Source organism: Crotalus tigris, unplaced genomic scaffold (assembly GCF_016545835.1).
Source record: "Crotalus tigris isolate CLP2741 ecotype Arizona unplaced genomic scaffold, ASM1654583v1 scf7180000020848.85629, whole genome shotgun sequence".
Lineage (NCBI taxonomy): Eukaryota > Metazoa > Chordata > Lepidosauria > Squamata > Viperidae > Crotalus > Crotalus tigris.
Window position 1 is genome coordinate 2,501 of NW_024098216.1, and position 12,880 is coordinate 15,380.

The 12,880-nt window shown below is 46.6% G+C and overlaps 1 protein-coding gene across 1 annotated transcript in view; it reads right to left on the reverse strand.

Annotated features, from left to right (window-relative positions):
• LOC120319581 (pregnancy zone protein-like) overlaps positions 1-12,880 on the reverse strand; it is a 73,992-nt gene that overhangs the window by 2,049 nt on the left and 59,063 nt on the right. The window contains exons 17-21 of the mRNA XM_039368590.1: positions 9,315-9,488; positions 7,617-7,692; positions 4,995-5,127; positions 1,585-1,810; positions 1-54 (exon numbers count right to left, since the gene is read on the reverse strand). The exon at positions 1-54 is cut by the window's left edge and continues 73 nt beyond it. Coding sequence (XP_039224524.1) covers positions 1-54; positions 1,585-1,810; positions 4,995-5,127; positions 7,617-7,692; positions 9,315-9,488 — 663 coding nt within the window. The remainder of the gene's footprint in view (positions 55-1,584; positions 1,811-4,994; positions 5,128-7,616; positions 7,693-9,314; positions 9,489-12,880) is intronic.

Genomic DNA, 12,880 nt, shown 5'->3' on the forward strand with positions numbered 1-12,880 from the left:
CTTTTCCACAGGGGAAGCGTCGTAGTCAGGAGAAAGCAACAGTGATACGCTGACCTGTTAATAGCCAGAGAGGACTTAGAAGGAGGAGACCACCACTGCCTCGCGGACTCACAGGACAAGGAGGAAGAGGAGATGAATGCCACACAAAAGGCCATATGGGACTCAAGCAAATGTGGAGAATCTGAGCCCTTCCCAAATCTGGTTGAACTACAATTCCCAGCAGCACTGGATAGCAGTTAACTCTGAGGGAGGCTGGGAAGGGTAGTTCAACAATATCAATCCTGAATGGCATGAATATAGAACCAAGGTCACATGAAGTACTAGATAGATAGATAGATAGATAGATAGATAGATAGATAGATAGATAGATAGATAGATAGATAGATAGATGATAGGTAGGTAGATAGATAGATGATAGGTAGGTAGGTAGATAGATAGATAGATAGATAGATAGATAGATGATAGATAGATAGATAGGTAGCCAGCCAGCCAGACTTGCAGATGATAGACAGGATAGAGAGATGATAGATAGATAGATAGATAGATAGATGATAGGTAGATAGATAGATAGATAGATAGATGATAGGTAGATAGATAAATAGATAGATAGATAGATAATAGGTAGATAGATGATAGATAGATAGATAGATAGATAGATAGATAGATAGATGAGTAGGTAGGTAGGTGGGTAGGTAGGTAGCCAGCCAGACAGACTGACAAATGATAGAGAGGATAGAGAGATGATAGATAGATAGATAGATAGATAGATAGATAGATAGATAGATAGATAGATAGAATGATGATAGATATAGATGATAGAGATAGATAGATAGATAGATAGGTAGGTAGATGGTAGGTGGGTAGGTAGGTAGACAGATAAATAGGTAGGTAGGTAGGTAAGTAGGTAGGTAGGTAGGTAGGTAACCTTTACTGTCATTTTTTACTGTGGGCACAATGGCACACATTAAAAATGAAATTTAGTTGCTTGCTCTCAAAGTGTCCACATACATAACACACATTTAAACATATATAAGCAGCTTTTGTATAGACTAGCACTGCTTTAGAAAACCTTAGTAAGACCACACCTGGAATACTGCATCCAGTTTTGGTCACAATATTATAAAAAAAGTTGCTGAGACTTTGGAAAGCATGCAGAAAAGAGCAACAAAGATGATCAGGGGCCTGGAGGCTGAAATGTATGAAGAACGGCTGCAGGAACTGGGTGTGTCTAGTTTAATGAAGAGAAGGTCGAGGGGTGACTTGATAGCAGGGTTCCAATATCTGAGGGGCTGCCACAAAGATGAGAGGGACACTGCAGTTATCAAGTTAGTAACTATGGGGACACCGGGTTGCCAGGACACTGCAACCGTTATAAATACATGCCAGTTGCCAAGTGTCCAAATTTTGATCACATGACCACGCGGATGCTGCCGCGCTCCATAAATGTGAAAAAAAAGTGATCACAGATCACTGTAACTTTGAACCGTTGAGGCCTACTTTTATACGCGGGCCTGCCTCCAGAGAGATTGAGGCAGAGAGAGAGAGAAAGAGAACGGAGGTGGCAGAGATGGAAGAGTTCCTCACCTGGATGGGGCGTTTCTGAAAGTTGAAGACGGTGGCCTTCAGGTCAAAGGCTTCCCCCCTGACGACGCTGTACGGCAGAGTGACTTCAACGAAGAATGGCTGGAAGGCAATCAGGGAGGTGGATTGGGCCAGGCCGAAACCCACCGCTGGGGACAGGCAGAAGGCTCCCGCTCTCCAATCTGTGATGGTGTCTGGGATAGTGACGGGCAGAGTGGCGTCGGTCCCACTGCGGAGGGAGGCAAGAGGAGCAGAGGTGAAGAGGAGTTTCAGAAAGCAATATTTTCACGGCCTGACAAGATGAGAACACAATAACACTAAGGTGACCAACTTTTTTACAGTGAAAAGGAGGACACAAATAAATTGAAGAAAAAAATATCGTAAATAAAAGAAACATTTTATTCATTGCAACAGTAATGCAGAATACACTATGATAAAGGCATAATAAAAAAACATGTGTAACAGTAACATTTTATATTGTAATTATGCTTACATGCCGCGCCCGCGCCCCCGCCCACAGCCACCCCGCCAGTACTGCTGCCCCGCCGTGTAGAGCGGGCCCCGCAGCTCCCAAAGCACCAGCTGCGCCAGCTCCAGCCCCGGGGGGCAGCCTGTCGTCAACACACCTCACCTGCAGCCACCCTGTCAGCACCACCGCCCACCCTGTGCAGTCCCGTGTGAAGCAGGCCCCGTGGCTCCCACAGTATGGGGGGCAGCCAGCCACCACTGCCTCTCACACTCCCGCCCACAGCAGCCCCGCTGCCCCTTCCTCTTGCACCCACAGCCATTATTGCCCTAGCAGGACCAAAGATCAAGAGAAAGCTTCTGTGGCGTTGCCACTCCAGTCTCCTCCAGGTATCTCGGGACTAACTAGGACACAGGTCGGCAACCTGCGGCTCTGGAGCCGCATGCAGCTCTTTGGGCCTTCCCCTGTGGCTCCCAGCCTCCTCTGCCTTTGCAGAGAGAGACAGAGACAGAGAGAGGCAATTGCGCTTCTCTGCCCCCCCCTCTCACTCTCCCTCTGTGTGTGTGTGTGTGTGTATGTGTGTGTAAAAGAGAGTGCACTCACAGTGTTCTCTGAGGAGCTGAAAAGCTTCCTGGGTGGAGCTCCTCCCTTTGCTGCGTCTCTGCAGGAAGCAGGAAGGGCAGGAGAGAGCTAGCTAGCCCAGCTAGGCTGACTCAGGAATTCTGGGAGTTGAAGTCCATGAGTCATAAAAGAGACGAGGTTGCTTACCCCTGAGCTTGTTGGACAACACCTTGAAGCTTGCCAGGTGAGCAGCAGATAGGAGGGAGGGAGAGAGAGAGAGAGAGAGAGAGAGAGAGAGAGAGAGACCCTTTTGACATCTAAAATGAAGATAACACTGCATATATCCTTTTTTTACCTGTGTGTGTACACACACACACACACACATATGTACACACACACATACACACACACACACACAAACACACACACACACACAAACATGCACACACCTATAATAAAGGTAAAAAAGGATATATATAGTATTATCTTCATTTTAGATATCAAAAGGGTTTTGCGGCTCCCGGTGTTTTGTTTTCGGTGGGAAATGGGTCCAAGTGGCTCTTTGAATGTTTTGGGTTGCCTACCCCTGAACAAGGAGATGATGTAGTTGGGTAGCAGGGAGGGGTGCTAAGTTCCTGCCAATTCACCTTCGCTGCAGACAACTTGCATGTGCAAAGTTTGCGGGCCAAGTGTTTTGGCGCGCTCAGCAGCAATTCCTATTGGCTAGAGAAAGCCAATAGGGGGAGTAGCACAGCTCATGCAAAAGTTGAAAAAAAAAACCATCAAAAAAAAAGGTGCCAGAACGCCATTCTGAGCGTTCTATGAGAAAAAAAAAAAGCCCTGCAGATAAGTCTTCAAATATCGAAAAGGAGGACACATAGGAGGACACTTTTTGAGGGAGGACAGAAGTCACAAAAGGAGGACTGTCCTCCCTAAAGGAGGACGGTTGGTCACCTTAATAACACATAAGCCCTCGACTTATCACAGTTCGGTTGGTGACATTCAGAGTTACGACAGCCCTGCAAAAAGCGGCCTGCAACCATTTTTTCATGCTGACGGCCGCGGCAGCATCCCCGAAGTCATGTGATCAAAATTCAGACCTCCTGGTTACTGACTCATATTTATGACGGTTGCAGTGTCCCTGGGTCATGTGATCCATTTTGCGAGCTTCTGGCCGGCAGGGTCAAGGGGGGAAGCCCAGATTCACCGAACGGCCATGTTACTAATGAAACAACCATGGCGATTCACTTAACAACGGTGGCAAGGAAGGTTGTTAATGGGGCAAAACTCACTTAACAACTGTCTTGCTTAGCAACAGAAATGTTTGGGCTCAATTCTGATCGTTAAGTCGAGGTGGGGGGGGTTCAGAAATGTGAAATATAAATAATAAAATAAAATAAATAATAAAATATAATATAATAAAATAAAATAAATAAAATAACATAAAATATCCATATCTATAACAGAATATCAAAGTTGGAAAGGACCTTGGAGGTCTTCTAGTGCAGGGGTAGGCAACCTTGGTTCTTATGATTCGTGGACTTCAACTCCCAGAATTCCTGAGCCAGCCATGCTGAGGGGAAAGGGAGAGGTTTCCAAGCTGAGCCAGGCTGGCTCGGGAATTCTGGAAGTTGAAGTCCACGAGTCATAAAAGAGCCAAGGTTGCCTACCCCTGCTCCATGTAAATGTAGCTCCATTAAGGACTACACATTGAGTGTGATCAATGGACAAGCTGACCCTCAAAGTTTACCAAATAAAGTGTACCATGAAAAATGGGGGTTGAATTATCTATGGGCAGCACATTTTTCACAGTATTTTGATTAAAAATTTGAGGATCTTTTTATCTGTAGATGGCCTTATCCATGTTTTTTTTCTTTTTACAACCCTATAATCCAGGGGTCTTCAAACTCGGTCCTTTTATGACTCATGGACTTCAACTCCCAGAATTCCTGAGCCAGCATGGCTCAGCTTGGAAACCTCTCCCTTTCCCCTCAGCATGGCTAGCTCAGGAATTCTGGGAGTTGAAGTCCACGGGTCATAAAAGGGCCAAGTTTGAAGACCCCTGCTATAATCCCTTAATTCTGGGTAGAGTCAGGGCGACTGACTGGGAGCTGAGCGTTTACTGGCCAGATGCCCTTCCTGAGGCCTATGTGGAGTTCGCAACAGATATTTTCTGTTTGCGCCTTGATAAGAGAAACATCTGCCACTACCTAGGATTGAACTTTCAACCTTCAGAGTGGGAGGCAAGCGTCTCCACCACTAGGCCACCATGCTGCTCTTATGAGTAGATCTGCAAATGTATACAGTATCTATTAGCAGCTAATAGGTCGTAATATTTCTCCCTAAAGAGTTACCCCTGTCACCAAACATGGAACCCTTGGATTACCTCAGAGATGTGATGGACCATAACCAGGTTTCTGGGAAAAAGCTCCGGACGGTTGTTTCCACTGCTTCTGCACCCGAGTTCATTTCTGCAGTCATTGGTGCAGCCATACCTCCTACAGCATCATAGACCCTGTCTGCAAAGAGAAAAAGCTTGCATTTCTTTGTTATTTTAGCACCTCCAAGCTGTTCTTCAAGATTAATTCTCCGAGGCGATACCCATCACCCTTACAAGCATTTAAAAGATAATAATTACCACTTCTGAGAACCACAAGCACTGGTTAAACAAAGAGAAGGAAATGCAGAAGATGAAATCCTAAGGACACTTTCTCCAACTGGTTGAGTTTTCAAGGTCTACTGAAATATTCTTTGCAACCAGAGTGTCCACTGCGGGTTCAAAAAGTCAAGAGGGTGGCTGCAATTAAGCAAAGTCCTGCCTCCTTGATTGATGATTGTAGGTCATCAATTTGTTGCTGATTCTTATTCTTTTCCTCTTATGCTCTTATCTTACCCTCCTCCTCCCTCTCCTCCTCCTCCTCCTCCTCCTCATCTTCATCCTTATGCTATGGCATTTTTACATTAGCCAGGAGACTACAATGTTATTGCAGAGTGGTAGTTTGGCTTGCCAATTTACCAGCTCTGTTGTAGGACACATTCATGCGCTTCCCAAAGTGCGCCACAGGAGGGTGGGCTGACTTTGCACCCCCCCAAAAAAAGATGGGCGCCTTTCCTGTAGCACCACCCTTCCCTTCCCTTCCCTTCCCCGGAGCTACCTTGCAAACAGGTGCCATGAACGGGTAGGTTCAGAGCCAGCAGGAGTCTGACTGTCTGCAGGGAGCACCAACTCATCTCCCCACCAAAGTGGGTACCTCCTGATCTACTTGCATAGAACGTGCTTTAGAACTGTTAGGTGGACAGAAGCTGAGGTGAGCGATGGAAGCTCACACCGCCACATAGCGCTGGGACTCAAACCACCGGAGCATACCGCAGTGATGGCAAACCTTTTAGAGACCGAGTGGCCAAGCTGCAACCCAAAACCCACTTATTATCGTCGGGTGCTGGGTGGGTGTGGCCCATTGGGTGGGCGTGGCTGCAGTGGTAACGGCAGACTGGGTGGGACTAAAAAGTTCAACCAATCAATTCCAACTTTGCGAGATCTTTTTTTCCCCGCAAGAAGTTGAAATTGATTGATTGGACCTTTTTTTTTTTTTTTTTGCACACGGCGGCGGAGACCTAAAGCGAAAAGGTTTTATAAAACCCAGCTGAAGGCCTAGGACTGGGGCGACGGCGCGCCTGCCCACAGAGAGGGCTCTGCGTGCCACCTGTGGCACGCGTGCCATAGGTTCGCCACCACAGGCATAGCCCATCTCCACTATTATTAAGCCACTGAGCCACCGCACTTTGTTGCTTTCTTACTGACTACACAGATATTCTGCATGACAATCAGTCCCTCACTTGGTCCTTCAGCTTTTCTAGCAGTCCCTCCATCAACCCTGAAATGGATGCCATCCCCCTACCTGCTTGTTGTCTACTCCTTGTTTCCTTCCACCACTTTTCCAGGCATTAGAGTCTCCTCAAGAAAGCTAGGTTTTTTTTTTACATAAGGTGTCTGAAATATGATAGCTTGAGCCTGATCCTTTGTGCCCGAGGGACTACTTGCAGTTGATCTGTTCAATGATTCATCAGTTTGGGTTTTTTTAAGCTGTCCAAGCTACCCTCAGGAATCCCATCCCATGCCAGAGTTCAAAGGCATCAAGAGTCTTCCTTATCCTGCCTCATCTTATGGCAGGGGTGTCAAAATCAATTTCATTGAGGGCCGCATCAGCATTGCGGTTGCCCTTGGGGTGTATGTAAGCAGGGTGGATGCAGCCTACTGGGTGGGCGTGGCCTACTGGGTGGGCGTGGCCAGCTCTACATCGTTCGCGTCAAGGGTGCCCGTGGGGGCCTGAGCAGGAGTGGGACAGATCTGAGGGTGTCTGGCAGAAGGGGGTGGGACCAGGGCAAGCACCAAGGCATGGTCCATTGGAGGAGCCTGTCGAAACCCCTCCCCCAGAGCCCATCAAGCCGGATAGGTGAAGTAGGCGAGGACCATTTGCTGGCCACTTCCAGGCGATGGTGAATTTCTTCATTTCTCACAAAGGGTGACACCTCCCCAGCATGCACCCAAAGGGCGGGGCTGACATGGCAGGGGCTGGTTCCTCGCTGTTTCCAGATGGCCTTGTGGAGCTAAGACTGAATGCATTTCAGCATAGATGGCCACCACAAAATTGTACATTGGCTCCCGGCCGGCCAGCCTGGGCCAGGGCCAAGGCAGCGGGGGCCATTCCCTCACTGTTTCCAGGATAGCTTCACGGGCCACATGAAACCACTTTGCGGGCCGCATCCGGACCCCGGGCCTTGTGTTTGACAGGTCTGTCTTATGGACATAAAGAAGAGACAGGGCTTTGATGGGACAGCTGTAGTCACCCTCTTGACTTTTTTTGACCTTCAAATGAAATAGATAGATAGATAGATAGATAGATAGATAGATAGATAGATAGATAGATAGATAGATAGATAGATAGATAGATAGATAGATAGATAGAGGAGCCCCATCCCACCCTATCAGTCCACTTAAGATTCTTACAGCGCACGTCTGTTCTGGTGACACAAATATTAGGCTTGTGTATCTGGGCGCTAGTAAAAGTTTTGAAACCAAAGTCCTGTAAAATGAGCAGAAATTCATTATGGAATATTACAGAAAGAATAGAAAAGAAACCCCACAAACACACTCTCTCTCTCCCTCCCCCCCTCTCCGCTCCTTCGATCCATCCATCTGTCCATCTATTATTCATCTATTGTCCATCCAGAGTGCTGTGTTAAACTAGTTAAAAAATAAAGATGGATGTGACAATGCACCCTTTCCATTTGGGGGGGAGGGTTGTGTCAAAAACACAATAAAACACCCTTTTAATGACCTTCTAATCCCTTAATTCAGGGTAGAGTCAGGGTGACTGGATGGAGTTGAGCATTTATGGGTCCCTCCTGACACTACACAGATATTTTTTTGCAGCAGATATTTTTTTTTCTCTTTCGCACCCTAGGAGAGAAACATCTGCCGCTACCTAGGATTGCACTCTCAACCTTCTGACTGGGAGGCGAACATTTTCACCACCAGACCACCAATGTGTTAAAGCTACAATGTGTTATGAAAATTATGATACCAAGGCTGGGATTCAGCCTATCTAAACTAGGGGTAGGCATCCTTTGCCTCTTTTATGACTCGGGGACTTCAACTCCCAGAATTCCTCAGCCAGCCATGCTGAGGGGAAAGGGAGAGGTTTCCAAGCTGAGCAAGGCTGGCTCAGGAATTCTGGGAGTTGGAAATCCAGGAGTCATAAAAGAGCCAAGGTGGACTACCCCGACCCAAAGCATGATCATGCAAAGGGGAGGGGTGACCACTGCTTGCTTTTGCCACAGTCTTTCTATTTCTATTTGTAAGTCTTTGTATTTTGTTATCTTCTCCAGTTCTTTCTCATCTATTCTGGCTCAGGAATTCTGGGAGTTGAAGTCCACAAGTCATAAAAGAGCCAAGGTTACCTACCCCTACCATAGGTACTAGGTTGTTTTGAGAACCTAGTGCAGGGGTAGGCCACCTTGGCTCTTTTAGACTCGTGGACTTCAACTCCCAGAATTCCTGAGCCAGCTATGCTGAGGGGAAAGAGAGAGGTTTCCAAGCAGAGCCATGCTGGCTCAGGAACTCTGGGAGTTGAAGTCCACAAGTCATAAAAGAGCCAAGGTGGCCTACCCCTGGCCTAAGTCTTCCTGTTCTAAGCGGTGAACCTCCTAGGCCAGGGGTAGGCCACCTTGGCTCTTTTATGACTCGTGGACTTCAACTCCCAGAATTCCTGAGCCAGCCATGGCTCAGCTTGGAAACCTCTCCCTTTCCTCTCAGCATGGCTGGCTCAGGAATTCTGGGAGTTGAAGTCCATGAGTCATAAAAGAGCCAAGGTGGCCTACCCCTGCTATAGAGTCTCTCCTTGTTGAACAGGGGATTCAGAAGACCTCCAAGGTCTTTTCCAACTCCAACTCTGCCACATCAGAGACCAGGGATGAAATCACCTCAGAATGTTTAACCGGTGTATTTTTCTAAAAAACAAAAGAAACCCTCTATTTTCACTCCTTTTAATCTTTGTTTATTAAGTACATTTAAAAAAAAAAAAAGACTTGCTCTTGGGATGGGATGGTTCTGTCTAAAATGACTTTCTTTCCTTTTCTAACCAGTCTTAGAGTGAAATTCCAAATTCTGCCAGGAGTTTGGGGACTTGGGGGGATGGTGGCTTACCTTGAGGATTGTATAGGCGTCTCCTTCACCGTAAGAATAGGTATCGGTCTGGTAGCGAATTCCTTCCACAACGATCTTTTTGGGAGGCATGCAAGGGTTTGTGTCTGAGTCTTCCAAGTTCTCATTTTTGTAGTAGTAGCCCCTGAGGTTTTTTACAGGCAGCAGATCATAAATCTGAAAATGATGAAATTCTAGTTCAGTACAGGTCGCTCTCGGCTTACGGCCAAAATTTCTGTCGCTCAATGAGACAGTCCTTCGGTGAATTTGCCCCATTTTGTGATTTTTTTTTTGCCACGGTTGGTTGTTAAATGAGTCACTGCAGTTGTTCAGTTAGTGACACTGTTGTGAAGTGGATCTGGCTTCCGCATTAACTTTGCTAGTCCAGAAGGTCAATTCTGGGGAATTCTGGGAGTTGAAGTCCACACATCTTATGGCTAAGGAGGTGGAGAAGCACCGGTGGGAAAATTAAAGGGAACCGACTGAAGGGAACCAACGTCATTGGTTCCCACAAATCCCTAGAAGGGACCAGGGTGAGTCATCAAGGACTGGGTCTTGTTGCCAGTTTTGGATTTTGCAACATGAAATGCTTCTTCCCCTAGTTCAGGAGTAGGCCACCTGGGCTCTTTTATGACTCGTGGACTTCAACTCCCAGAATTCCTGAGCCAGCCATGCTGAGGGGAAAGGGAGAGGTTTCCAAGCTGAGCCATGCTGGCTCAGGAATTCTGGGAGTTGAAGTCCATGAGTCATAAAAGAGCCAAGGTTGCCTACCCCTGGTCTAAGGGCTATTGTAAGTGTTATTTATATAGCCTAGGGCAGGTATAGGCTATCTTGGCTCTTTTGTGACTTGTGGACTTCAACTCCCAGAATTCCTGAGCCAGCCATGCTGAGGGGAAAGGGAGAGGTTTCCAAGCTGAGCCATGCTGGCTCAGGAATTCTGGGAATTGAAGTCCACGAGTCATAAAAGAGCCAAAGTTGCCTACCCCTGCCCTAGTTACTTGTGCACACAAAAGAGTTGCCAAACTGCCAAAGTTACAATCAAACCTGCAATCCCAGAAGTCCTCTTCCTTCCTTCCTTCCTTCCTTCCTTCCTTCCTTCCTTCCTTCCTTCCTTCCTTCCTTCCATCCATCCCCACCGTTTGATGGCCAAGAATGCCTCTGGGACTCCATGCAGCTGTTTGTTTGCTTTTACAGCACAGCAGCCAAATTGTTCTAAGGGGAAATTCAGGGGAGGCTCCCCCTCCTCCGATGGAGGATGACGGGCAATTCAGTCCACCTCTGGGAAGAGACCCTGAAAACAGTTAGCCAGCGGAACGGCTGGCCTCCAGAAGTCGTGGGTCCTCCATCCCTGGAGGTTTTTTAATCCAACCTTCACCGGAGACCGGACAGCCGTTTGTCCAGGAATGGTAAAAGAGTCTCCTGCTTGAGCAGGGGGTTGGGCTAGATGACCTCCAAGATCCCTTCCATCTCTGTTACTGAGAGGCCATCGCCGGAGGGCTTGAGGTTTCACAGCCTGCCAAGACCCGGAAGGCAACTTGGCCTCACCTTTTTTTTTTTTTAAACAAGTTTTATTAATTTTCCAATTTCACAAAGGTCCAGGTATTAAGGAAGCAACATGGTGGTTGGGTAATCCATAGTCCAATAACAAGCTCTTTCATACATATGTCAGGTTACATCAGTGGTTCTCAACCTTTTTAATGTCGCGACCCCCAACCGGTCATAAATCGAGGACTACTCAACCGGTCGTAAGTCAAGGACTACTCAACTGGTGCAGCACCGTTTGCAGAATGGGACTTTTGGCGGGCTCAGCAGGGCAGAGACCGCCTGGACAATTCCTATTGGCTTTTGAAAGCCAATAGAATGAGACTCTATTCAAGAGAGTCTATTCTATTGGCTTTCAAAAGCCAATAGAATAAAAGGGAGTAGCACAGCTAAGGAAAAGGGGGGGGGGAAATGGCGGACTGCTTTGTTTGGCGACCCCCGTGAAATGGTCGTTCGACCCCAAATGGGGTCCCGACCCACAGGTTGAGAACCGCTGGGTTACATCAAAAATCTCCTCTCTGTTTCCCTTGGTTTATTATATCACATTCAAATTAATACATTGCTAGTTACAACTCAATCAACTGAAACATTTACCAATATCTTTTGACTTATACGCCTCCATATCCTGTTTTTAACTTTTATCTGATTTCAGTTACAGTATTCCAGTTGGCTTAATGTCCCTCGTATTTAGGTCCCCTTAGTTCATGACTGAAATAGTTATCATATCTAAAATACACTTATTATTTATTCAGATAAGTTCTTAGTTTATTTCAGAATCATATTCTACTTCTCATCCTAATATCATCACTTACTAATAAAATAACCTTTATCCTCTGAATCCATCTTCTATATTATAATTTAAAACTATTATTCTAGTAACTAATTTTTATTTCTCTTATAGGGCTAAATCCCAAATATTAAATCAATTAGTGTCTTTTAAAAATCTCCTTAGCCCATTAAGTGAAATTTTAGGTTCTTCCGTTAAAAGTCACATTAAAAAAAACCCCATTTTTTTAGTCTAACTCTGGCCTTCCTTTTGTGCCAGAAACAGGCTTCCATAGCAGTTTCCTTTAAATCCTCGGGTGGATCTCTCTTCATTCCTGCATGTGTCATTTGAGTCAAGGGAGACCATCCAGTTATCAACTTTTCAAGGAAGCTAGTCCCTTCATAATCATTAGATCAGGGTTTTTCAACCAGTGGTATGGGTACTACCTGTGGTACATTGGCACCTGGCAGGTGGTACGCGACCATCCTAGAAAAGTGGTAGTGGGGGAGGGGAATGAGCTGAACCGGTGGCAGCACTGCACAAGCCTGAGCCAGAGATGGCTGGAGCTGCAGGGCTGTCAGGGCTCAGTGGAATCGCCAGGATCAGCGACAGGCTCCAGCTGAAGCTCGGCGCTGATCCTGGCGCTTCCGCTGAGCCCAGAAGAAGCGCCGATCAGCTGGAACGTTGCAGCATCTCCAGAGTCTTGTGATTTACATTCAGATGCTTGGCAACTGATTCATATTTATGACGGTCACAGTGTCCCAGGGTCATGTGAAGTGACCAAAACCTGCTGCAACCACCCAGCAGACGGAGAAATAAAAAACAAATACCCCCCCCCACTCCACCCCAGCTGCCAATCCCCAACAGAAATGCTCACAACAATGAAAATCTCAGACAGGATGAAGAGCACCGCCAGGTGGGCAGGCAGGTGTCTTGCTCGGCTGGGCCTTGGGGGGCACTTTTTTCAGTGCCACTGTAATTTCGAACAGTCACTAAGCAAACTGCTGTAAGTCGAGGACAACCTGTACTTTTATCACTTTTTTTTCCTTTTTTTTTGTCATCAAGTTTTTGACACCTTGCTAGGCGACTGGTGGTACTCGGATGTTGCCATTTCCTAAAAGTGGTACAATGGATGAAAAGGTTGAAAAGCCCTGCATTAGACTGTTGGCCTAATAATGTGAGTCTCCATATTTGGCTTAGTTAGCATATTTGTCGTGAGTTCAGGCTCTTCTTCTTCTTCTTCTTCTTCTTCTTCTTCTTC